The sequence below is a fragment of the Solanum lycopersicum genome, chromosome 1 (assembly GCF_036512215.1).
Source record: "Solanum lycopersicum chromosome 1, SLM_r2.1".
NCBI classification, from domain to species: Eukaryota; Viridiplantae; Streptophyta; class Magnoliopsida; order Solanales; family Solanaceae; genus Solanum; species Solanum lycopersicum.
The window spans coordinates 18,388,870-18,414,620 of record NC_090800.1 but is presented as its reverse complement, the minus strand read 5'-3'; the positions used below and the strand labels follow the sequence as shown (position 1 = coordinate 18,414,620).

The window sequence follows — 25,751 nt, the reverse complement described above, 5'->3', positions numbered from 1 at the left end:
TTTCTGCATATTGAGCATATCATTCATTGTTTATAGAAGCATACATCAAATCAATAATTAGTCATGGAGTCAGTTTGAATAATTGAAATAGATATGTGTTGTACCAACATAATTTAGCATTGTATCTCGAAGAATTCCTAGTGTTGATATCATCATGGAATCTCAGGTAGCTTGTATGATCCTTGAGTTACAGGTTCAACAAGGAGTGAAGGATTGTAATGTAGCAGGGATTCAAAAAACCAGACATGTTAACTTGCTTCTCAGCATTCACAGGGAAGTGTCTTGTCATAGCTGTATCGACAAAATTACTGTGCAACAAAAGTCATTTCATAAATGGTTAAACCGCTACTTCCCCACACGAGTTGAGGTAGGCACCTATTAGTGCTGCAACCACATCAACTACCTCTTACTATTTCTAATCGTTTGTCTTAGCTTACTATACATTTTTATTGAAGGCAATAGTCACTCTTAACCAAAGTAGTGAACTCGAAAATTATAATCAGGAGTTATTCACATTTAAGATTGAATGGTTCATTATAGATGAATTTAGATATTTTACGAGCACATCCAAACTTGCACAGTGTAACATTGGAAATGATTTTATTTTTATTAATTTTGAGAAAACCGTTGCGATGACATTCATAAGTCTTAAAAAATTGTATACTAAAATCACATTTGAGAATAGAGTATTCATGTTTCCCAAGTTATTCCAAATGTAACTTCTAGAGGCATTTCTTTGTTGTCATTACTTCCAGAACCTTAGCAATTGGGATACAAGGTTTTGGCTTGCAGTTCAAGTTTATTCGGCATGACTTCTTCCCATATAAAGTCTTAAGGTTATAGCACGACAGATTGGTATTGCGAGAGAGTCCAGACCTCGAGAATATTATGAAATCTAAGGTATACACGTATCACAGTGAATCTGTTATATTCCCCTCGAAAAGATTCACTCTCATACGTGTATACCTTAGATTAATAAGATTCTCTAGGTCAAGAATTTTTTGCCAATTACTATATGTCTCTAGCACCTTTAGACTTTATGGGGCGAACTAAAAAAATTTATCCCAACGGCCAAGGTTTTAAAAGTATTGACAACAAAAAAATGCCTGCAGAAGTTTCATTTGGAATCACTTAGCTAACTTGGATATTCTTTTCGCAAATATTCTATCAGTATACATCTATTTAGGACTTATGAATAGGTAATATGGTAGAGGTACTAATAGGTACCTACCGCAGCTCAGGCGTAGAAGTAGAAACGTTATCTTATGAAATGGATCAGGATGGACATTGATTTTATTGATGCACTTATGCTAAGGAACTTCCTCGTGAATGTTGAGAATCTAGCCAATATACGATACTTGGAAATCACTACTACATTACAAGTTTTGTGACTGTTCGTTGTTAGTTAAAGCTCTAACTCACGGATCATAAATGCTACCTGAAATACCAAGATGCTATTAGCACTTGGAATTTCTTGGAGATGTAGTGCTAGATTATGTTGTTACAACACATCTCTATTTCAAATATTTGAGAGTGTCCAAGACTAATTACTTATTTGTGGTCTACTTTTGTAAATAATAATGTTATGCTCAATCTGCAGTCTAGGTTATCTTGCATAAGCACATTCTTCATCTTGAGAAATGCAGATATTTTGTACTTTTAAGGATTTTGAGAAATAAGATCTTGTAAGCACGTTTGGATTGGAGAGCGGAACTACTTTCCCAAAGGTGCTTGGAGATGATTTTGAGTCCCTTGCTAGAGAGAGATCTTTGTTGATACTGGCTTCGACAAAGAACCCACATATCGAAGCATAAGACCTCTTTTGGAATAGTTGATTCGACCTCAACCAATAAAACTCTATCCAGTAAGACTAATAAGTGAACTATGCGACCCAAAAAATTTCATGGGACAAGAACTTGACATTTCAGACATCAAAATTTTGAGGGACTCTACAAGATGAATCCAATTTCATTTAGGGTTTTTGGAGACTACTTACCCTAAGCTTCAAAAATTGGAACTCCATTCTATGGTTACTTCAAGTATCATCTTTGAGTTTATAAGTTTTACACTCTGACAAGCCTAGAAGATACAACACGACAATGTTAATCTTGTTTTTATCATGCATTACCTGACTACACTTGAAGTAATTCTCCATGTTCCATAAGAAGTTCTCCACTTCTTGGGCATCACGGATTCCTTTCAACATAGGTAACTTAAGAGCCTCGACCTTGGCTTCCCTATCTCGGCTGGCTGACGTAGATCCTTCAGCTTTCACGCCCTCATTGAGTGCTTTCTGCTCGACTCTCATGGCTGCAATCATACGTAGCGCATCAAAGAGCCGACACTCAAAGAAAGTAATAACCTTCTTTATCTCGAACTAGGGATGTTGGCGCCCCTCCAAATCCTTGTGGATGTTGTTGTTTTCCTAAGGGTGATATCCTCTAGAGTCTTGAACTTTTCATCAACCTCAACGCAAAGGCCAGATATCTCCACGGTCTATTTCGCAATTTGAACCCTTGTGACCCATTCCTCTCCGATGATGGTGTCAATAGACTCAACACCGTACTCATCGTCACTTGCTTTAATGGTCAAATGTGGGTGTAATGTTAGCACCTTTTTCTTGGCGTAGGGTCGAACAACATTTCCTTACTACTCTTGTGGTGCTTCTTTTCCTTGCAAATCTTCCTTCCACCATCCATCCTTATGTTGGTGGTGCTAGCAACGTTTACATCTCCTTTATTAGTCATTCCCTTAATGCAAACCTTTGATATGATACCACATTTTCGGAGACATAGAGTCTAACTAATGTTTCATGCAAACCTTGACAACTTACTCACAATATTTCACGTTCTTGTAAGCTCAAGTAGGACTTTTGAAACTAAGACCGCTAAGAGAATGCAAGAAAGACTTAAAAAAACTTGAAAAGCTTTTGGTAAAGGCTTTGTATTACTTTGTTGAATGTTTTACACTTGGTTGGACCATTTTTTCAATGAGAGGCCCTTTATTGATATTATCTCCTAAAGGCCTAAGGGTAAATATTATTTACTTTACAATTCCCTACAAAATTTACACTCCATTCCTATTCTAGAATTCTCTACAAATTTTAGGGAATTCTAAAGCCTTGTTGAGTATACCTAGGAAGTTCTAGAGTGTTTTACTAACCTCTTCACAAATCTAGATTGTGGGACATGACACTATGGATCATTGCAGTCCAAGCCAATCACACTTTGCATTAGATATGTGGACAATAATAACTCCTGCAACACACAATGCTAACAAGTTTCCTCTTATTTCCTATATTTTTACATAAGCTATGGATCACTAAGGTCCAAGCCTAGTGCCACTTTCCATTAGGTATATGGACAATAATAAATCCTGAGCATCCACTATAACACCCAAAGCTAAATAATCCAATATCAGAGTAAGAAAAATTTAACTGACTAATAGAGCTAACATATATTGATCATACTAGTATAAAAGGAGGTGTTATGGTAAAGTCATTTGTCAAACAAAAATTGATATAAACAACAATCACGTCTCAATTCTAAGCTAGTTAGGTTATATTCTCTTGGGTTTTTTTTGGATTAGGGCGAGAAGGAATAGATATATAGGTTACATGTAAAAGTTATACTTCCAATCCGCGCACTACAATAACTCAATAATTGAATTATGAAGACACAAAGAACTTCATATATTGGAGGTGCGCCAAAATGTACTCAATACCTACCTAGAATAGTAGGGTTCATAGAACATAATAAAAAGGTCATTCAATATATTGTTCACTAGAAGGAAAATTCCTTCTGCATCAGAATTTTTTTTTTTTTGCATACAATCAAAACATTACCTGGTCAATAAGGAAGTGAGTTGAGAACCATGAGGTATCAAGTACAATTTTCACCAGTGGAAAAATCTAGGTGATTTCTTCTTTTTATGGCTTGAAGGATAGACTTACCTAGTATCACGATCAAGCAAGCAAGATATATGATTTAGAAATAGAAAGGAAGAGGGAGAGATACTTGATGTAATTGTAGGTGCAAGAACAATAAAGGAAATAAAATATACTATTAAGAAATAGAAAGAAAGACAGGGAGATTTAGAAGAAAAAATGATGATCTATCAACTAAAACGTAGTGAATTACTAGAGTAAAATCTAAAGGTGAAAGAAATTTAATTCATAAATGTGAAGAGTTACCCAAACAATCAAGAAGATTAAATTGAACAGATGTAAGGGTTTCCCAATTTCACAAAGTAGCCTAAACATTAAATGTGCATTCAAACCCCCCCCCCCCAAGAAAAATCCTAGTTTCTGTTATTTATAATAGTAGATAAATTAACCTAAGCTAGTTACAATAATATCCTTGAGCTAAAATGAAGAAAAGGCTAGCCTATAAATTATTTAAAATGTAGTCACCTCTTTCTTAATTTTAATTTTAGTGTATTTTAAACCTTCCATGCTTGTTTAATTAATCTTCTAATAGTGTATTTTAAACCTTCCATGCTTGTTTAATTAATCTTCTAAGGTATCCAAGTTACTTCAAATCGACTTCATCAGTAATGAATAAAGGAAGGGAAAAGATATGAGTTATTACCTTGGTTGAGTGACAGTTCATGTATAAGAAGAAGAGATATGAGAACGTTGGAATAGAGAGCTGGTACAACTCACAAGAATCGAGAAGAGTGACATACAGCAGTGAGCAAGTAGTAAGAAGAAATGAAAGTATACTCAAGAGGAAGTTAAAGTTATATGTTATAGTTAGGGTTAATAAAAGTGGGCTTTACCCTAATCAGATTAGGTTGGGCTTGGGCCAAAACATTATTTTCATTTTTTGATAATTAATAAAATGTTCTATATGACCCCAAAAAAATCTTTTAAAAAAGGGTTTTCGAGGTAATTTAGGATATATAAAAATATCATATATTGTAAAGAAATGTCACTAACGTAATATTTTCAAAATAGTTAAAACATGAAAGTTCCAAGATTTTCATGAGTTTCTCATATAGAAAATACCTTCATCCTTCTTCACAACAACTTACATGCAGATGGTTTCATCTATTATAGATAATGATAATAGATTTATTGATCAACAAAGATGAAGTAATCCTGGTGATTTTCTAGCTCCTCCAAAAATTTGAGAACAATATGAATCGAATTTGTTGATTCTCTCAATGAACTCCCCATATGCACAATGACCAACGATGATTTACTCTTTAGATATAAAACTCTAATACACCGTAATCAAAAAAATCTAAAGAAATTATATCCCCCTAACCATTAGAATTATATAGTAGAGGAATATCGTATTCATTGAAACCCTGCTCGTGTTCAAGTACTTATATCAAAAACTCAAAAGGTAGAAAATCCTACCTTTGGTTTGAATTGCCTTGCATGAAGAATGTGCAAACAAGTAAAAGTAGATGCGGACAATAGATCGATGCCAGGTCTCCATCTTATCCACTATGTCTTCAACCTTCTTTTAGCTACAAAAAGGAATTATGCGCATCAAATTAGGAGGGCACAAAATTATTACCTCGAGCAGATGGTCCACATTCTCTTTCATCATTAGCTAAAGGGAATATGAAGAATTCTCACCTTAACTATATTTCCATCTTCAATATTGGCGTATCTTACTTTCTATAATCAAGACTATTTAAGTAAGAAAATTGTATTGCAAGTGAAGGACAATGAGTCTTTAATGGAGATGAAGTTAATTTCAAAGAATTTACTATTTTGTATGATCATAGTAATTTCACAATATTGTTATAACAATAAATATTGAAAAGTGAAAAGAAATATAGTTGAGATGTTCCTCATAATTATATCAACAACGTATTGGGATAACTCAAAAGATAAAAATATTTCAATTAATTGAGGACAAATAATGGGAGAAAAAATGAATAACTCCTAGATTAGTATAATGGAATACAGGAATGGTAATTAAGAGTTCTTTAAGTTATAATTTTACTAGAAAGGTCATGAAAAAGAAATGTTAACTAACCTTTAAAATGAATTTAAGAAGATATTAATAGATAAATTAGCATTCTAAATTGTTATCCTAGTGTCCTTCACGTTTTTGTTCCTCATAGATACCACTTCTACAAATTCATCACTCGTTATCCCATAATTGGTTAATTCTCACAAAGTTACTTAGCTAAAATGCCAAACTTCACCGTGTTTGACCTTTTTGAAAAGAGAGATATCAACCCGCAGAACCAAGCTATTCATGATTCATAAAAAAATATTCCATTGAAATGGGCTGGAAAAGTTCTACATACACATTACTATATCGTTGAGTCTTCATGAGCATAGTTTTAGTTTAATAGCAAGATAATGATGAAATACAAATTATAAATGGGCAGAGCTCAACAATACTATTAGGGAATGTATCAGTTCAACTTTCTTCAGAACTATCCCAAATATATCAAGAAATAAATTAAAAAATATAATATTATCGTTAATACTAAAAATATTATGGTGATTCATCAAGGTTTGAGGACAATTTTCTGATGATCACCATGACTTTTTGTAAGGCAATTTGTCAAAATGTATGATCAATTTTTTTAACATCACCTTACCTTGATGTTAATGAAGTCTTGCGCAATATCAAATTTTAGTAGTGAAAAACATATTCATCTTACAGTTGAATCTAGGAGGTACAATGTACACATATCTTATCCCTACCTTTACGAGATAATGAGTTTTTTTTCTAATTAATCCACAATTCAAAATATGGGTTTATTTAGACCTCTTTTGAGGTCAATTTTTCTAGTAGTGAACATTCAGTGTAATCTCACAAGTGAGTTTGAATAGGGTAAAAATTAAGATGTACACATATTATACCCATGTCTTTGTGTTATAAGAAAAATATTTCTAATAGACCTACGATTCAAAAGAAAATTTCGTAACATTGTTGTAAGGAGAAAAAATATGACAATAAAATAGCAATAGAGAAAAGAAATTTAGGTTTATGCATAGATATCCTTCAACTGATTAGATAGTATAGTTTTTGTTTATAAAATATAAAATAATTACAGGATGATATATATTTATATGGGAAGTCAAGTAGTTTTGTTTGTGAAATTACAACATTACAATTGAAAATAAAAGAATGAAAAAAAATTCAGGTTGAGACATGAATATATCTCTCTCTTTTTAGGGAGATTTAAGTCCATAACAACAAGTTCTGTAACCAGTCTCGCAATAATTTCTTAACTTCTCTCCTCGGGAGAACATACCTCAATGTCAAAGTGTAAGTCAAAAAATGTGAGACAACAATTGAATCCAAAGCTTCATAAAAAGAAAAACTTTCTTCAACTAATAACAACTTTTATTTACTCATTTTTATGCACTCTATATATTCTTATGCATGGAAAAAGTAGGATCATCATTATTTGTAGTGAAGACATTCTTTCTTGCCATGAATAGGAAGATTATGGAGTATTAAATTGGATAGACAAATAACCTAGAGGTTACATGAGTTTTAAGACATAAAAATATAGAATAATGAGTGAAATAATAGAGTTCAATGAGAAGTTATGTCCAATATGGTTGATCATGTTCAGTCACTAAATAAATGTCAATTACTCCATCGTTGTGCTAACAATGTACGACTATCACTATTTATATGAGAGACATTATTTCTTGCAGTGAATAAGAAGAAGAGGGGGGTACTAAATTTGGTATATAAATGACGTAGAGGTTATATGAGATAGAACACATAGAAAGATAGAGTAATGAGTGAAATAATGTGTCACAATCCAGAGTCGTGATTGACACCCTCACTAACCCTTAAATGGAAGAACCATTAATACAACCCAAACTAATAATTTTGTGAAAACTAAAGTATTTAAAGATACGAAAGCAGGTTCAAATGACATTAAAAATGGAGTACCTATAAACTCTAAGGTTTTAACAAACAACTAACCAAACTAATGCGGAAGAACAACCCCTAGAACCTCAAAGTCAATGTATCAAAACAACTAAACGAGGAACCAAATTCTAAACAAGAAGGGATACAACCCCAAACTAATGAATTATTAACTAACTAGAAGAGCTTTAAGTCTGAAATGTGGACATAGACGAAAAGAGAACTCATGGCAGCCCGAAAGAATTGGTTAACACTTGAATTTGCATGAGATCACTAATCTTCTAGACGAGGTTTGTCAATGGTCGCCTGAAGATGCCCTATACTCAACAAAAATAAGAGCAAGTTCAGTATCAATACACAACCAGAGTGTACTAGTAGGATCACTTGACTATTATACTAAACGTAACATAAGCAGTGAATACAACATCATAAACATGCGAAGTATCGAACATATACAATATTATCAATATCTATTAACAACGTACAATTTCATAATTCTCAAGATATACAATTATGTAAAGTATTTGGTACTCTCATAGAATCTAAACTCAAATTGTTAGCATACAGGAACGTGGTACCCGATCAAATAGTTGTGCCGGAACATGACAATTGATCCCATCTTTGTGCTGGAATATGAAAACCGATCCCAGTTAGTTATGCCGAAACGTGACAATAGATTCTTTCAACATACCATAATAAAAAGCACAAGTATATTCTCAATATCATACAATCAAGAATGATTCATGGAATATAGGTATTCCTTCATATTCATTTACAATAAATGTGATCAACGATGCAATGTTTACATACATACATGCATCAAAATGAAGCACGAACCAACATATATCACACAGTAGAATCACAACCATCACCTACCTCGAAACAAGCTTGAAACCTTAAGTCTTTCCCTTTTCGGATTTGTTTTGCTTGTTCTTGATTTACAAAAAATCAGTATAATACAAGAATCAATAAAAAACACTAATTACTCGAATTACTAACAATTGTAACAATCCTAGATCATACCCATGATCCCAAGTATCCAATATGGCTTTTTCCACAACGGTTTCCAATTCAAAACCCTCCCCCGTTGATAATTACCTATTCTATTACATTCAACAGATTGAAAATGGATTTGGAGAGTGAAAATCTAACCTTTAGCCTCAAGAAATATTGAAAACTGTCAAAACTCGCTTGGTGTTCGTTCCCTATCTCTCAAAATTGAAAAGTGCAAAATAAAGTCGCTTAGGGGTTTATTTACAATTATAAGTTGTGTTTCTCCCGCCACAACGACACAACCACAGCGAAAAAACCCAACGCCAAAGCGGCTTGCACGAAACAGTGTGTGATTCTAATAATTGCAAGACCCCCATTTCACAACACCCCTCTAACCAACTACAGTTAGAAAATCCATTTCGCGCTTAGATCGATTTCGAGAGTTCTACTCAGCCAAATTCAATTCCATAAAGTCGTATGAATTACTTGATGAGTTATATATTCCCTCATTAAATCAAAATTATAAATAAATCACCCGATTGATACTAAATTTCTCTGCACCCTAATGACTCTAATTTTGTCCAAATCTGGACAAGGTTGGAAAATTTCCAAATACTACAAAAAGGTTTTCCAGCTTCAAATTTTTCCGCATTTTTTTAGATTTTCTATAATGATGGAACTCGGTCGTAACATAATGGAGTTTCAATGAGAAATTGTGGTCAATATGGCTGACCATGTTTAGTCACTATACAAGAGACAATTACTTCAATGTTCTGCTAAAAAAGAAAGAGCATCACTATTTATAGGGGACAAATTTTTCTTTGCAATGAGTAGGAAGATTATGTGGTTGTAAATTTGGCAGATAAATGACCTAGATTTTACATGAATTACAAAACATAAAAGAGATAAAATAATGGAGTTTCAGTGAGAAGTTATGGTCATGGATGACCACATTCAGTTACTAAGAAAAAGACAATTATTCTCAATGTTCTGCTAATGGAGTAAGACCATCATTATTTATAGGGGAGAAATTCTCTCTTGAAATAAATAGGAAGATAATGGGGTAATAAATTGGGTAGAGAACTGGCCTAGATGTTACATAAGTTACAAATACTCCTGTGGATTATGACCAAAATATCAAAGACACACCTAAATTTAACTAGGCCCTATTACTCCCCCCCCCCCCCCCAAACTAATTTTAAATGGAATAATATACTACATATGTTAACATGGCATAAAGAATGTGCACACGCACTTGAAGAAAAGTGATAAGTGCATAAATTGATTAGTAATTTTATTATTAGTTAGTACACATATTTATTGATTATAAAACTTATATACATTTACTTATTTTTCTTTCTTTCGTCATAGAATATTTATTTTAATTTCTTTCTCACTTTAACATTTTAAAAATTAATTTGTTATCTTTTCACTTTAAGTTATTTTAAAAGAATATGTATATTTTTTAAAAGTAAATTTCGCAGAGTGTCCTTTAGTTTTAATGTTTTATTTTTTAATGTTTTATTTGGTATATGAATAAAACTATTGAAAGAGACAAAATAATAGATTAATTTTCAATTATCCTCACTGAAATTTTTAACTGAGTTAGAAAAGAAGACACCAAAATAGCTAAAAGAAAATGAAATAGATGCATGATTGCTATGACTTACAGTAAAAGATGAAGCTTCATTATATAGGTAAAAGAAAACGTCGAGGAATGAAACACACTTCATAAGAAGCTTAACTAACGTATTTAAATTCAACTCCCTTATAGCAAAAAAATCTACAGATATAGTGGAAGAAATAAAAGTTTTTCGATGAAAGAACCAAATATAATGTATTGAACCATTTCAGTTTTATTAGTTTTGGACTGAGAGGTACAAGAGTCATAATATCACATAACGATTAAAACCATTTTTCTTTGTTTATATGAAGAAGCCTATAGGAAAGGAAGAAAGAGAAGATCAACTTCAATCATCTGATTTTTATAATAGAGTTTAAAAATGTCACAAAAATAGTAAAAAGAAATTGTCATAGTTACATGAATAATCTTGACTTATAGTAAAGATTAATCTCCATGAAGTAGGAGGAAGAAACCTTTAAGGACTGAGACAAACTTCATAAGAAGCATAATTAATTTATTTGAATTCGACTCGCATATAACGAAAAAAAAACCTAATAATTATAGTGGTAAAAAATCCCTCTATTTATATTAAAAAAAGTGTAGGTCACCACTATTTGAAAAAGTTGCAACCCTTCGTAAATGATACAACCTTACATAGAAGTTGCAACTTTTCGTAAAAGTTACAACTCTTCATAAAAGTCGTAACTCTTCCTAAAGGTCGTAACTTTTCATAAAAGTCGCAAATTTTCATGAAGTCACAACTTTTAATAAAAGTCATAACTTTTCAAGAAAAGGAAATATATATTCATTAAGGATTATTTTACATATATCTTAATGCATTACGTATAACATATTTAATCGATTCACTAATAATTTTTCTAGATGATTAATGATTAGTATCACATTTGAACATAACACAATTGTTTGATGATAACATGCACAATCCGTCTTCAAATATTTTCCACTCACAATCTTCATATCTATCGCGACAAGTTTTCTTGTTATTTGAGTAAAATAACTTGAAAATCCTGTGTTTTTTCGGATAATTTCATCTCACTAGAAAAGGTATTATTTTCTTGGGGTTCAAAGGGTATTATGAGGTTATAAAGTTGTCTTGATTCCAACAAAATGTACTTGTAGGTACTTATCCCTCTAGAGAATACTTTGCCTTCACTGTATTTGTAGTTTGATTACTCACTATAACAACAATATCTTCTTGTCATGAATTAATCAATGATGAAAAACTAAGTAGAAAAAGAGAAAGAAATAAGTAATCATATTGTGAGGCTTTTTGTTTCTTTTTGTGCTTTTGATTTTCTTGTTCATGTTGGTACTTATATTTATAAAGTGATAATTAATGTGTGTTATATGTATCTTTCAACTATTTCCATTAATGATAATAGTGATTTATCACTCATAATATAGTGATTAATCAATGCGTTCAATATTTGTCTTATCAACTACTTTCATTAATGATATACTTTGGTAATAATATGTATTTTTGTCAATATTATTTCATATGATGTTACTAACCAGTCATATGAAATTGTCATGTTCTGACATAACTGACTAGGATCGAATTGCCACGTTCCGTCATAAAAGAAATCGGGATCGAATTTCCACGTTCTGGCATAACTATGTGATCAGGTACCAAGTTCCGGTAGACTAACAGTTTCGATTTGAGTGCCATGAGAGGATCAACTACTTGATATAATTGTTTAGTTCAGGAAAATGAAATACGTTGTTATTCTTCATGTCAATGTTATTGTATATGTTCTATATGTGCATGTAATGATATGGTTGTGTTGAGTTACATATATTGCACTTACTAGGTAAATGTTTATGACAGTTTATATTTGATTTTCCTTGTATTGAGCGAACTTTTGGAGTATAGTGGAAGGGAAAAGGGTTCAAAGAATGAGTAATGGATATCGAGGGTTGTTCGTATGTTTTAAATGTGAAAGAGGAGTAGAGGTAGCGTATGTGATGAAATATGTTAGGTGGATCTAACGTTAATGGTAACGTAATTGTAGTGTATCATGTGACCATGTTTGGGTAATGTATCTAGGAAGTAAGAGTTCATTGTGAGCGGTTAGTTGGAGTGTTCTGGGTGAAATCAGGGGTTTGTTAATGTGTTAGAAAGACTATGATCAAGAACCTGGTAAGTTGTTTGAGAATGTGGAGAAGCGGGTGTCTTATTTCGTGATCTTTCTAGTCTTTTTTTAAGTTATGTGGTGGACGTCAAGTTGACCGATGATGCCTACTAATACATGTGTTTGTTCTTATACTACTCTTGCTATGTCTTTTGACATAGTCTGGATGCATGATTGGTGATGTTTCATTAGGTGATGACGAAGAATTCCTCAGTTGCTTCTACTTTTCCTTTGCGCATGGTGGAAGTTGTGTCCTTGTTATTTTGTCCAGTTTGTACTCTTAGTGTCTCTCATACCTATTTAGACTAGATCAAAAGAATTTGTTAAATTACTTAACAAGTTTTAACTAAAAGTGTATATGAAGATGTCATTTATAAAAAAATATTATTATAATTATCTCTGTTTTTCTTAAAATTTTCGCAAGTTTATCTATTAGAATATGAGGGTCTCGTACTTAGGTGTTAGAGTGGGTACCCTCACGGCCCGATGGGCTGGGTCGTGACATAAATATCTCTGACTAAGGTAGTTAAATAAATATATTCGGTAGAAGAGGTTCAATAACACAATATGTAGCACCTCAAGTTACTTTTCTCCAGTATTAGATAGAATGTCTCACCTTAATTGTATTCACACTTTTAAAAAAGATCAATAATATATTAAATTGTAGTTATATTTTTTTTATCAATCGATAAATTATTTGTTTAATTTGGAAATTATGAAATTTGAACGAAAGAATATTACATGTATTACTCCCTTCTTTTTTTACCCATCTACTTTGAACATTCCACATATATTAATAATAATGATTGATATTAGTATTTTACTGGAATATTCATATAAATAGTTGTTTAGGTCTTTTTTTAAAAAAATAATAATAATTAAGACTAAAAGTAAAACATGAATTATTATTTGTTTGTATATTTTTTTGAAGTTAAAAATGAAAATATAATAATTAATATGCATTTAGATTGGGACAAAAGTGTATGTTATACAACTTTGACATAATATACAATCCCAAAAAAACACAACTAAACACCTTTGTTGTGGTAGATTCTATGCTCATATAGTTGACCATATTTCCCGTATTTGGTATAAAAAATGAAAATCCTAAATCTCTAAATATGGGAGACAAAGTTAACTCTATATTATCCTCAATTTGCTTCTCAAGTGACCCTTCAACTCTGGAATTTTCCTTTCAAAGCTCAAGGCTCAACCTCATTTTGATCTCTTTCTGTATCATCACATCAAGGGTAAATTTGTTTCCTCTTTGTCTATCTAAATTTATTATATTGTAAATTTTACTTTAACTTGATGTCTAATCATTGGTTTATTACTGCACCAACATTGTAAGGGTATGCTAAGAATGAGAAAATCCTTAATGTAATGGTTTATCGATGGTTTAAAGACAATGATGGTCTATCCTTTTTAACTATTTTTATTGTGGATTTATTTAATTTTTCCCTAATATGGCTCGGAATAAGTTTCAGTTTATCTTATTATAGATATACAATGGAATGAAATTAATCTGATTTTAATCCTCTATTCTAATCCTCTATATAGATGCGTTAAGCTTTCGTTACACCCTCTGACAAACTAAGATCGAGTCAAACTAAATATGTCATGATATATCTCGGCTAGATTCTTTGTTTTAGTTGGAACTTATACTCTTCTATCTACTATAATCAAATGTAACAACCATCTTATTGCTCCTTAAAAGGTATGTCAAATTAATAATGTACAAGTAAAAATGTACCGAACGGGCAGATACTAAGTGGAGCTTGTGTCCAAATTTGTTAGTTAAAATGGTAGATATGGTCCAGAAATTAGCGAACTAGGTTAAAATTTCTTCCAAAATTTTACCGAAAGATACAAATGGCTTATTTTTCCATGAATATGTAATAGAAACTTATTGTTAATGATATATGTATCTTAAACGAAACAAAGAACATACACTTCTATGTGAATGAGGTTAAATTATTTTATTTCGTAGTTGTTTTGCCCCCAATCTAGTGAGATTTCTTAGAAATTCTTATATGAGCCCTTTATTTGCTATCTAGCTTACAGAGATGAAAGATGGTATTACCCAGCGACATGTTATTCTTTATCACCAGATGAGAAGTCTAAAGTATGCAAGTTTTTGAAAGTGGTTAAGGTTCTAAATGATTATTCTTCCAATTTATCATAGCGGGTGAAGTCACAGGATCGTGATATTAATGGATTAAAGAATCATGATTCACATATTTCATTGGTACAACTACTTCCTCTTATCATTATACGAGTCATTCCAAGCAATGTTTTTGAGGATATCACAAAGTTAAGTATATTGTTCAAAGAATTGTGTTTGAAACACCAATGATTGATGTGTTTGATCAACATGAATACAAAATTCCAATCACAGTAAGTAAATTTGAAAAAAATTGTTTCTACCAGTGACGTTATGTTGTATTTAGTCATTCATCTTCTGAGAAAGGTTATGTTTTGTAGGCTTGTACGAAATTGTGGGTGTATCCAATTGAGAAGTATGATTTAATTTATATTTTTTATTTAATTTTATGTAGCTTGTTAATTTTTCATGCTAAGATGTTTGAGTGCGTATATTATATCATGCATCTCTTTATGCATATTAAAATGTTATGTTCGTATAAAAACCAACCAGAAAGGTGTATGGAGGAAGGGTATATGTCTAATAGTTTGCTCTAGATATTTACATGCAAGTTCAAAGAAATTAATACAGGAATTATGAAGTTCATCATGCTAAGAAATATATACAATGTATTATTAATATTTGAACAAAAGTGTTCTCCTTTATAAAAAGATACATCGAGAAGTTTTGAAGAGCTTGAGCTAAAACAAGCTCTTTATATCTTGAGAAATTGTGAAGAAGTTCAACCATTTCTACGGTATGTTTTGTTAACTTTCTCTCAAATCTTACAATTATTTTTGAAGTTACCATTGAACTAAAAATTCATGAATGATATTTTTGTTCAACATTATCCTAACTGAGTGTGTATCGAATTTGCCACAATAGATTTCTCCTTTAACTTGATATCTCTGTCACACTATTACCAAATTGAATTACTACTTTGTGAGAATATTGATAATTATTGCATAGTAGTCTATCGAGTTATCTAAAACATGTACTGCTTTTTCCATGAATTAATATCAAATTGAATTAGTACTTTGTGCGAATTCATTATTTGAACTTCCTCTCAGCATTCCCGAGTTATTTAAAACATGTACTGTTCTTTCCCTGAATAATCCTTGTTTTTTTTAGCTTTTGACGGTAAATTTTCATTACCTAACATCACAAAAAACATAAGGCATGTTTGTTCTATCTTGAGGACAATGTTGTACACATATTAGCCTCATTATTGTTTACCTTGCAAAACATCCATGCCTGTTTGGGTGATTTAGATCATGACTAATTCCAACATGTGACTTGTGAGGAAATAGTGAGTTATGTTTATTGTGCAATATAGATTATACATTTTTTAAGTGACTGAGAAAGTTTAGGTTGTGATTTAGATGGAAAAATTCACTATTTATCATCCAACTCACATTCCCTAACACAAATGTGTAAACCTAAACACATTGATTTTTACCAATAAGATCCCATCTACTGCATATTCAAGGGACATGTAACCACTATGCCAAAAAAAAACATAACTAGAAATTTCTTTTAACGTAGATTCTTATCTAGATTTGAAGTTTGAAATTTCTTTAATATTAGTTGGACTACATATTTATAATATAATTCTAGCAAGCTTTTGTATATCATCTCAAGTCGTCTACAAAGAAAAAAATTGCAATTCAGCCATATATTAAATAGTACAAAAAGTGATATACGAATACACAATTATGTAAATAACTCTTAAGGTGTGCAAGTATGAGGGTTGGAGAAAAAAAATAAGCATGGACTCTACGCCCTTACATACATTAAGTATCAAAATCCATAATAAAAGATTTGAATTCAATAAAGCCCTACAAAACCACAAGGTCATCGGTGGAATGTTTTTGAGGAATAGATTACAATAATTATAATATAAAAATATGAATGTATATTAAATTAGCACTTATTTAGGGAAGTCTTTCACAAAGTGTCAAAGTAAGGACATCCAAGAAGTGTAAATGATAATTTCACAATAAAATCTACAAGGGGATGATGGAAAGAAACATGATCAACACAACTATATGAGCATATATGGATAAAAGGCAAAAATGAGACATTTATTTGTAATCACTATTTCACAGTAAAATCAATTTAGTATATAATGTTAGTGTTGTGGTGATTATAAGGACACAATGAGACATTTATCTCTAAAATCTCCTATAGTTTTAAGGCAATAGAGATAGTTTGTGTCTTGTGCATGTGGATGAGTTAAATCTACAACAAGTAACCTTAAAGTGGTGGACATGCTCTCAGTCCTCAAAGCTTCAAAATATATAGTGTGCATTATCATCCATTATTATATAGGAATTATGGAATAGAAAAAGTTCAAGAAAACGTGAAGGAAATACTTTCTAGAGTCTAATCATATGATTATTTGTCAATTAGATTTGATAAATTATCCACTTATAGGTATTATTTCATTCAAGTTTTCTTGAATTTTTTCTCTCCCATAATTTCCATATAATAATGTATATGTTCAAAATCTGAGAATTGAGAAAATATCAGCACTTTAAGATTACTTGTTGTAACCCAACAATGCATACACCTAGCCTTACAACTTTAATTAGTGGGCGGAGCTAGGAATTGTAAGAATATGCACAACGGAAGCTATATGCAAGAACAAAAATTTTACATATAGACTAAACAATATAGCATGAACGGATTTAGAAGAAGACAAACCTTTTGAAACTTCTATAAAAGCCGTCCAGATGTTAAGGATCCAGAGCTACAATCTTCTCCTATTTCCTGGTGTATTATTACTACCAAGTTTTTTGTGTGGGAAAGTATTACTTCTTTGAAGAGATGGTTTCTTTCATGCCACATCAAGAATATTTATACTAGTTTTCCAACCAAAAAATTAATAGGAAAAACCAAGTAAATTTCAGCCTTAATGAGCAATCAAGAGGATCATTCAAAATGAGAATAAATTGAGATTAATACAAAAAACATTTTCATCCATTAAAGGCCAGATGTTTTTGGCATTAACTCAATATTTGACTCTCAAATAATTCATCATTTAAAGAAGATGAACAATTAAATTAATTTGTCCTTCTTTTCAAACTTGGTCAATTAACCAAGCATAGTAGGGACCGTAGATTTATTTAATAGAGACTTTTAATTACGACAATAATTCTTAAATGAACCAATTAACCATATCACAATAAATTACAAATTATTCAACTAAATATTTGTAATTTCACTCCTCAATTTAATTTTGAAATCTACCACTACATCTTATTTAACGTTCTGTGTTCGAATTACTGACACCAATCACTTGAAATAAATTTTTTGAAAAGTTAATTCATTAACTAAATTAATATTTTATTATGTTTACTCAACTTATTTCACATGACGGATATAACATCCACCTGCAGGGTTTTCACGTGAAAACTTATAAGTAACCATAAAGAGGTATCTTCAACTCGGGACCGAGACACAGCTGTATCAACTTATTATTATTCTCTAATGTAATTTGTCATTATCTAATCTATTAAGAATTAATTGACTCATTAAGAAGTCTCACATTTTAACAGATTAAAACAATAAAATAAATTGCATACATTATAATAATTATATAAAGATTTAGTGTATAAGTACTGTAGTGGACTAGATTATTTATAAATATTTAGAAAATCAATAAATATCTCTAATTGGTCAGTTCAATACATACAAAATGCACTAGCACAGAAAATTGAAATTTAACCATTCTCATAATTAAGATCAAAATAAATTTCATTGTGCTACGATCAGCAAGATATTCGTGGTACTTCATGTTTGATCATAAACATAAATTTATAACTTATATGCACCGATAATTTTAATCTTCCGCGTATGATTTAAGATACTCCATCAAAAATTGTCTACTATGTAAGCAATGGACATATATATACACAATGATCAAATTTTTAAAAAACTAATTATATTAAATACATAACATTATTTTTTTTACAAGGGATTAAATAAAAATTACTATAATACAATTACATGGTCAATAGTATATCTCAACAATCTCCCACTTAGATTTTTAACCATGCATTCACAATTTTAACACCCATTCCTTCCACATGCTTATCAAAAGCCTTCTGAGGTAAGCCTTTTTTAAATAGGTCTACCAAATTGTTCTTCGATTCAATCTCCAATACTCTCACATCACTCCTTTGAGTTATATCATGAATCAAATGATATTTCCTCTCAATGTGCTTACTCCTTTTATGGCGTCGCGGTTCTTTCGATTTAGTAACTACACAACTATTATCACAATAAAGTATGATTGGTGTTTCAACTGAAAGAACCACTCCAACATCATTATGAAAGTTTCTGAGACAAACAACCGCCTTTGGGGCAACTACATATTAAGCTTCCATAATTGAATCATATATCAACACAAGATTTCTTGATAATCCTCCATATTAAGGCTCCATCTTCAAGAGTAAATATATATCTTGAGGTTGACTATCTTTAATTTGTAGCTGAATGCAAAATCTGAATCTATATACCCAATAGATACGAGATTTTCAGGATGGAAAACAAACATGTATTCTGTAGTCCTTTTCAGGTACTTGATTATAGGTTTAACTGTTCTCCAATGTTCTTGCCGAGGATTAGATTGAAATCTACTAACATGCCAACAACAAAATAGATACTCGGTCTAGTACATAACATAGCATAAATGAGACTCCCTACAGTTGATGCGTAAGGGACCACCTTCATTCTCTCTATCTCATCAGTCATTTTGGGCAACTGGTCCTTTGATAAAGTAAATCCATATCAAAAAGGAAGAAATTCTTTTTTTATTTTTGTATCTAAACCTCGCAAGAATAGTATCAATGTAAAGCAAATGTCACGGGCCTAATATCCTTTCTTTAAGATCTCGCATAAGATTGATCCTATTGATATGAGCCACTTCTCCCAAGTATTTCATTATAAAAATTGATGACAAACCCTTCATGTACATAATTTAACATGCTCACATTATTTCCTTTGAGCAAAATGTAATCAAAATAGAGAATTAAAAATGCTACTCTGTTTCCTTCCCATTTCATATAGATGTATGTTACATTTTCAAATTGATCAAAACCCAAAGTATGAATTGACTTGTGAAAGCAAATATTCCATGTTGTAGAAGCTTGATTTAATCTATAAATGGATCTCTTAAGTTTACACAACATGAGTTCATTTCCACTTTCTGTAAAAACCTTGTGGTTGTACTATATAATTGCATTCATCAAGACTTCCGTTTAGAAAAGCCGTCTTGACATCCATTTGCCAATTCTCATAGTTGTAATAAGAAGCAATGGTCAAGATAATCCTTATGGATTTAACCATAGCTATGGGTGAAAATGTTTTCTAATAATTAATTCCTTCTTTTTTATTTAACCCTTCCACAACAGGCCTAACCTTTAAAGTACACTTTTCAATCCTCACCTCTCTTTTTCTCAAAAATCCACTTACAACTAATAGGTTTGACACCCATATTTGGTTCTACAAATTCACTGGCTTTATTAGAGTATATAGACTCAATTTTAGATTTCATAGCAACAATCCATATTTCAGCATCTTTATCATGTATCGTTTTAGTTTAATTCAATGATTATGCATTAGGATCTTTAGGGATTCTATCATATGTTTCTCCCAAGAGCGTAAACCTTTCAAGATTTCTAATAACTCTATCGATGAATAGCCTCTACATAATTTTCTACCTCTTGAACTAAATCCGCAATATGATGAACATTTTCCTCCACAGGCGCTGGTTGCTGGACATTGCTCCCAATACTTTGAGATAGAGAAATATCTTCAGTTTTCTCTAGGGCAATCTCCTGCGCAGCCCCAGGTGCAATTTATTGCCTATTGACATATCTCCCACTACATGGTCGTAAAGGAATGTCAACACATGTGTGTGGAATTTTTTCTGTCAATTCATTACTCGTTATTTTTTTGGACATTTCGTGTAAGGCGAAATGGTCTGGTAAACCCTTGTACTTGTATTAGTTTGTATTCTGAACTCTTGTACTTCCCATTTGTCTTCTGGACCCTTAAACTAAGTTACAATGAGACTTTTAAGCCCCTCCAACCATGCATGTAGCTCTCTTTGCTTTATATAATTGACATGTCATATTTACATCACATATATTAATTCCATATCATTATCTTTTCATAAGTATTTTTAAAAATCATTAAGCAAAATTATTTAACATAATGTAAAATAAAGTTAGATTTAATTTATTTTTTGCTTTTTAAAAAGTGAAATTCATACACCTAATTCTCCCTATTTTCATTGTTCATTACCAAAATCGACCAGAGAACCATTGTCGCCGTCATCGTTGCCATTTTTGCTGGTGAAATCACATATACTTTCTCCCTCACCCATCTTCATCTCTGTTGTACTCCATCACTATTTTTCTTTCCTCCTCCAACCTCTACAAAAGCAACAACATAAGAAAAGGGACATTGAGAATAGTAGTCTGAAGAATAAAATCTTGAATCTTAAAAATGTAAGGATCGAAAAATAAGAAGGTGTAACGCGGAAGCTAGCAATGCAAACCTCAAAACACCACGAGTAACAAGACAACAAGAAATATATCAAAAAGACACAAAGATTTAACGTGGTTCGGTCAATCGACCTACATCCACAAAGGAGATGACCAATCCACTATAAATATGCGAGTAGAAAATACAGAGGGAAACAACCTCAACCAATTCACTTGGAATACATGGGAGGTTCACACAAGCGATAGCCTATAAAGCTTGTGACTCATAAATGCTCCCCCTAACCAAAACTCTCAAAGCCCTTAAGACTACATTGTGAATGCAGATTAAGTTAGAAGGAATATACCTCTATTTATAGAGACCTAAACGTTTTCCTACCAGAAAAAGGATTATCAATCCAAAACCTTTTCCTAAAAGGAAAACCTATTTATGGTAAGAAATCAGGGCAAGTAAAACCGAACAAATTTCCCCCTTGGCCTGAATTTCTGACAAAATAAATTTGTCCACCTTCTTTGCTTAATCTTCAACAACTTGCTTCTCCCCTCCATAATCTCCTTTGCAAAATTTATGTGTCAACACAGAGAACCTCTCTGAAACAATTTTTCCAACAAAATCTTCATTAATGTCAAAAAGGTTGTAGCTAGAACTACACCCGTCAATATGAACACCTCCTTCTAACCTGGTTCAATCATCGATTATCGAACCACTAAACCTGACTCCATCATTGAATCTGGCTCTGATACCACATGTTAGTATCGAAAAATAAGCAAGTGTAATGTGGAAGCTAGCAATGAAAATCTCAAAAGATCACGAGTAAGAAGACAACGAGAAATATACCAAAAGACACAAACATTTAACGTGGTTCGGTCAATCGACCGACGTCCACCAAGGAGATGAGCAATCCACTATAAATATGAGAGTACAAAATACAGAGGGAAACAACCTCAACCAATTCACTCGGAATACATGGGAGGTTCACACAAGTGATAGCCTATCAAGCTTGTGACCCATAAATTCTCCCCCAACCAAAACTCTCAAAGCCCTTAAGACTACATTGTGAATGCTGATTAAGTTAGAAGGAACATACCTCTATTTATAGAGTCCTAAACCTTTTCCTACCAGAAAAAGGATTATCAATCCAAAACCTTTTCCTAAAAGGAAAGCCTATTTATTGTAATAAATCAGGGCAAACAAAACCCAACAAAAAATACACAACTAATAATAAAGTAGTGCCATAAACCCCCTAGAATCTAACTGTAATAGTCACCGTAATCGTTAGCAATAGATAGATGGGAGAATATATTGGAAAAATGGAAAATCGATTAGAATGTACAATTCAATGTCAATTGGTGGGAAAGAAAGCAAAAATTGAGAAAAAACTAAGAATGGGTCGTTTAAATATGAAGAAGGAAAATGGAGGTTGGAGCGTGGATGGGGTGTGGGGCTGAGAGGGAAGAAGGATGATTGCTGAAAAGAAGTGTGGATGGGGGAGAAGAAGTAAAGTATTTTTTTTATTTTTCAAAATCAATTATTTTATAATTTTAATAATATTTTCAATGTACGTGTGACATCACTTGCACTTTTAGCGTGTGTAGTAACGCTTTTGTGCCAACTCAATCATATTAATGTCACATAACACAGGTCAATAGTCAGAGGGTTTGATATATTATGATTTCTGAGTATAAGGGTCCAGATGACAAAGGGGTAAGTAGAGGGTTTCGAATACAAACTAACACAAGTATAAGGGTTCACCAGACCATTTCACCTTTGTTTAACACATGTTTACCTCTAGCACCATTGTTCGTTAAATAGTCATGTTCTAGAAACTTGTCATTTGTTGAGACAAATACCTTTTGTTCCTAAGGACATTAAAATAAACCTCTTTTAGTGCCTTTTGGATATCCAATAAAAACGCATACTTCTGTTCTAGGTTCCAACTTATTTGTTTTTCATTATAGCACATGAGTTGGACAACCCCAAACTCGAATATGCCGTAGGCTAGGCTTTCACTCATTCCACAAATCGGATGTGGTTACAGGTATAGATTTCGAAGAAACAAAATTCAGAATATAATTCACAGTTTCTATGGAATATACCCAAAATCTAAAAGGCAAAGAAGAATAACTTAACATTGTTCTAACCATTTCCCAAAGAGTTCTATTTCTAAGTTCTGCCACACGGTTTTGTTGAGGTGTTCCTGGGGCTGGCAGAATATTGAGAAGTAATTCCTGATTGTGGTAAGTACTTAATCAATTCTGAAGAAAGGTATTCACCACCATGATCAGATCATAATTTTTTGATATGTTTACCATGTCGCTTCTCTGTTTTAATCTTAAATTCATTGTATTTTTCAAAGCATTTAGGTTTGCGGTGCAACAATTAAATGTATCCATATTTAGAGTAATCATCTGCAGAAGTCACAAAATACTGAAAACAACCTCTTGCGTGTGTACTCATAGTGTCACACAAATCAGAATGAATTAATTTATACTTATTACTCGCTCTATTTCCTTTAGAAGGGAAAGGTCTCTTTGTCATTTTACCTTGTAAACATGATTCACAAGTTGGTATGTCTATACTTTCATTTAACTCAATGGTCCATCAGTAACAAATCGTGAAATCCAATTTATATTGATATGACATAGACGTAAGTTCCATAAATATGTTGTACTTGATTGAGAAGTACATTTTCTTTTATTCGAAACAACAATGTTGTTTAGTGTAGTTTGTTGAAGCATGTTATGTGAAATTTCAAACACAAATAAATCATTTATTTTTGGAGCACTAAGGATAAAAAGGTTATTATACTTGATAAGAATAAAGTTATTCTCAAAGTAAATATCATAATTATAATCCATTAGTTATGAAAAAGACAATAAATTCCTTCTTATTGAAGGAACATATAAAAACATTATTCAAAATTAAAAGTGTAAAACTACTAAATGAAAGCGAAATTATTACAAAAGATAAGGCTGGTGCCGGCTCCCCATTATCTTGATAAACACTAACTTAATCCTTATTTAGCTGCAACATTTCCTAAAACCCAAGAAAAGACCGAATTTACTTTGGAGTTCCACTAAAGACATGTCCATCTTATTCATATTATAGTTTAAGCGTAACTGTTGAGAACTGTCTGGTAAATTTTGAAGTATCATCTCAACTTGAGATTCCTTAAAAATCTCAACACCAAGTATCTCCAGCTCATTCAAGTTACTCATAAACTTTGGCAAATGTTCTCTGACAGAAAATCCTTCAGCCATTTTTTTTTGTGAAAAGGGATTTCATGGCAGTCTGCTTTGCAGCACAATTCTACTCATCAAATATCTCCGTAAGAGATGTGAGCATATCGTAAGTAGATGTCATAGACTGATGTTGATGTTGCAAGACATCGCCATTGAGGCAAGAATGTAGCATCTTGCTATCTCATCAGCCTTAGCCCATTTGTCATAGGATTGGAATCCCTCATCAATATGATCTGCTCGTTTGATAGGAAATTCCTCAACCAATACAAATTTATAACCCTCAAAAGTTAGGACAATATCTAGATTTCGTTTCTAATTAACACAGTTTGGACCCTCAAGTTTATTTTGATTCAAGATTGAGGACAGGGGATTGAAGTGAGACATAGTTAATATGAGAGAGATAAAATAGATTATTAGGTGTACATGCTATTTTATTAAAAGAAACACAACAAGTCTCATATAATCATGCTTATAAATAGTTAGATTTCATAGGGAAACTTAACTATTCAAGTAAATATATGAGCATGTTTAAGTATAGTACCACTGTACCAGTTAAGCTAAAACAAGTCCAACTCAGTTAGAGAGTATTATGTTATGTATAACAAGGTATATATGTATATAGATTATGTCTCTTGTTCATTGATTCAACATGTAACTTAGTTGGAAAGTTTTAAACAAGTCATCAAAAAAAACGACATACCAAAACCGTATTGAAATATACAATTTTATCCGATGGGGAAGAGGACCTGAGTCAACATATAAACTCATTTATTTAAAGTGAAATACATTTATAAGTGTTAGGGATGAACCCTTACACCACTGGATTACTAAAACAATTTTCAACTTTTTACATATTTCGAAAACAGAGAAATGGACAAAACCCCTCAAAACGAGTCCGAATGGCCAACCAAACAAATGAGACAATCAGAGTTCATCAGAAAAAATCTGACTTGCCAGGGCAATAACACGCTGTCCGCGCGCAGGCATAAGTGCACAGGCCAAACCAGGCAGTGGGCTTGTCACACATGCCATCAGGCCAGGGCATTGTCTTGTCATGCCTACAGGACAGCCTATGCCAAGACAAGGCCAAGCGATGGCATGGCCATAACGCCTAAGACCAGGCGATGGCAAGGAAAGGCGATGGCAAGTCCGTCTTTTTTTAAAAAAAAAAATTAGTACATTAATAAATATTCAGAATCCAGAAAATATTTAAAAAAA

General features: G+C 32.1%; 1 protein-coding gene across 1 annotated transcript in view; it reads right to left on the bottom strand.

The window, feature by feature from the left end:
- Positions 1-24,551, bottom strand: part of LOC138341633 (ethylene receptor 2-like) — a 30,472-nt gene extending 5,921 nt beyond the window's left edge. Inside the window, exons 1-3 of the mRNA XM_069293112.1 lie at positions 24,356-24,551; positions 2,129-2,310; positions 1,423-1,438 (exon numbers count right to left, since the gene is read on the bottom strand). Of these exons, the coding sequence (XP_069149213.1) occupies positions 1,423-1,438; positions 2,129-2,310; positions 24,356-24,551 (394 nt within the window). The remainder of the gene's footprint in view (positions 1-1,422; positions 1,439-2,128; positions 2,311-24,355) is intronic.
- Positions 24,552-25,751: the final 1,200 nt, after the last annotated feature.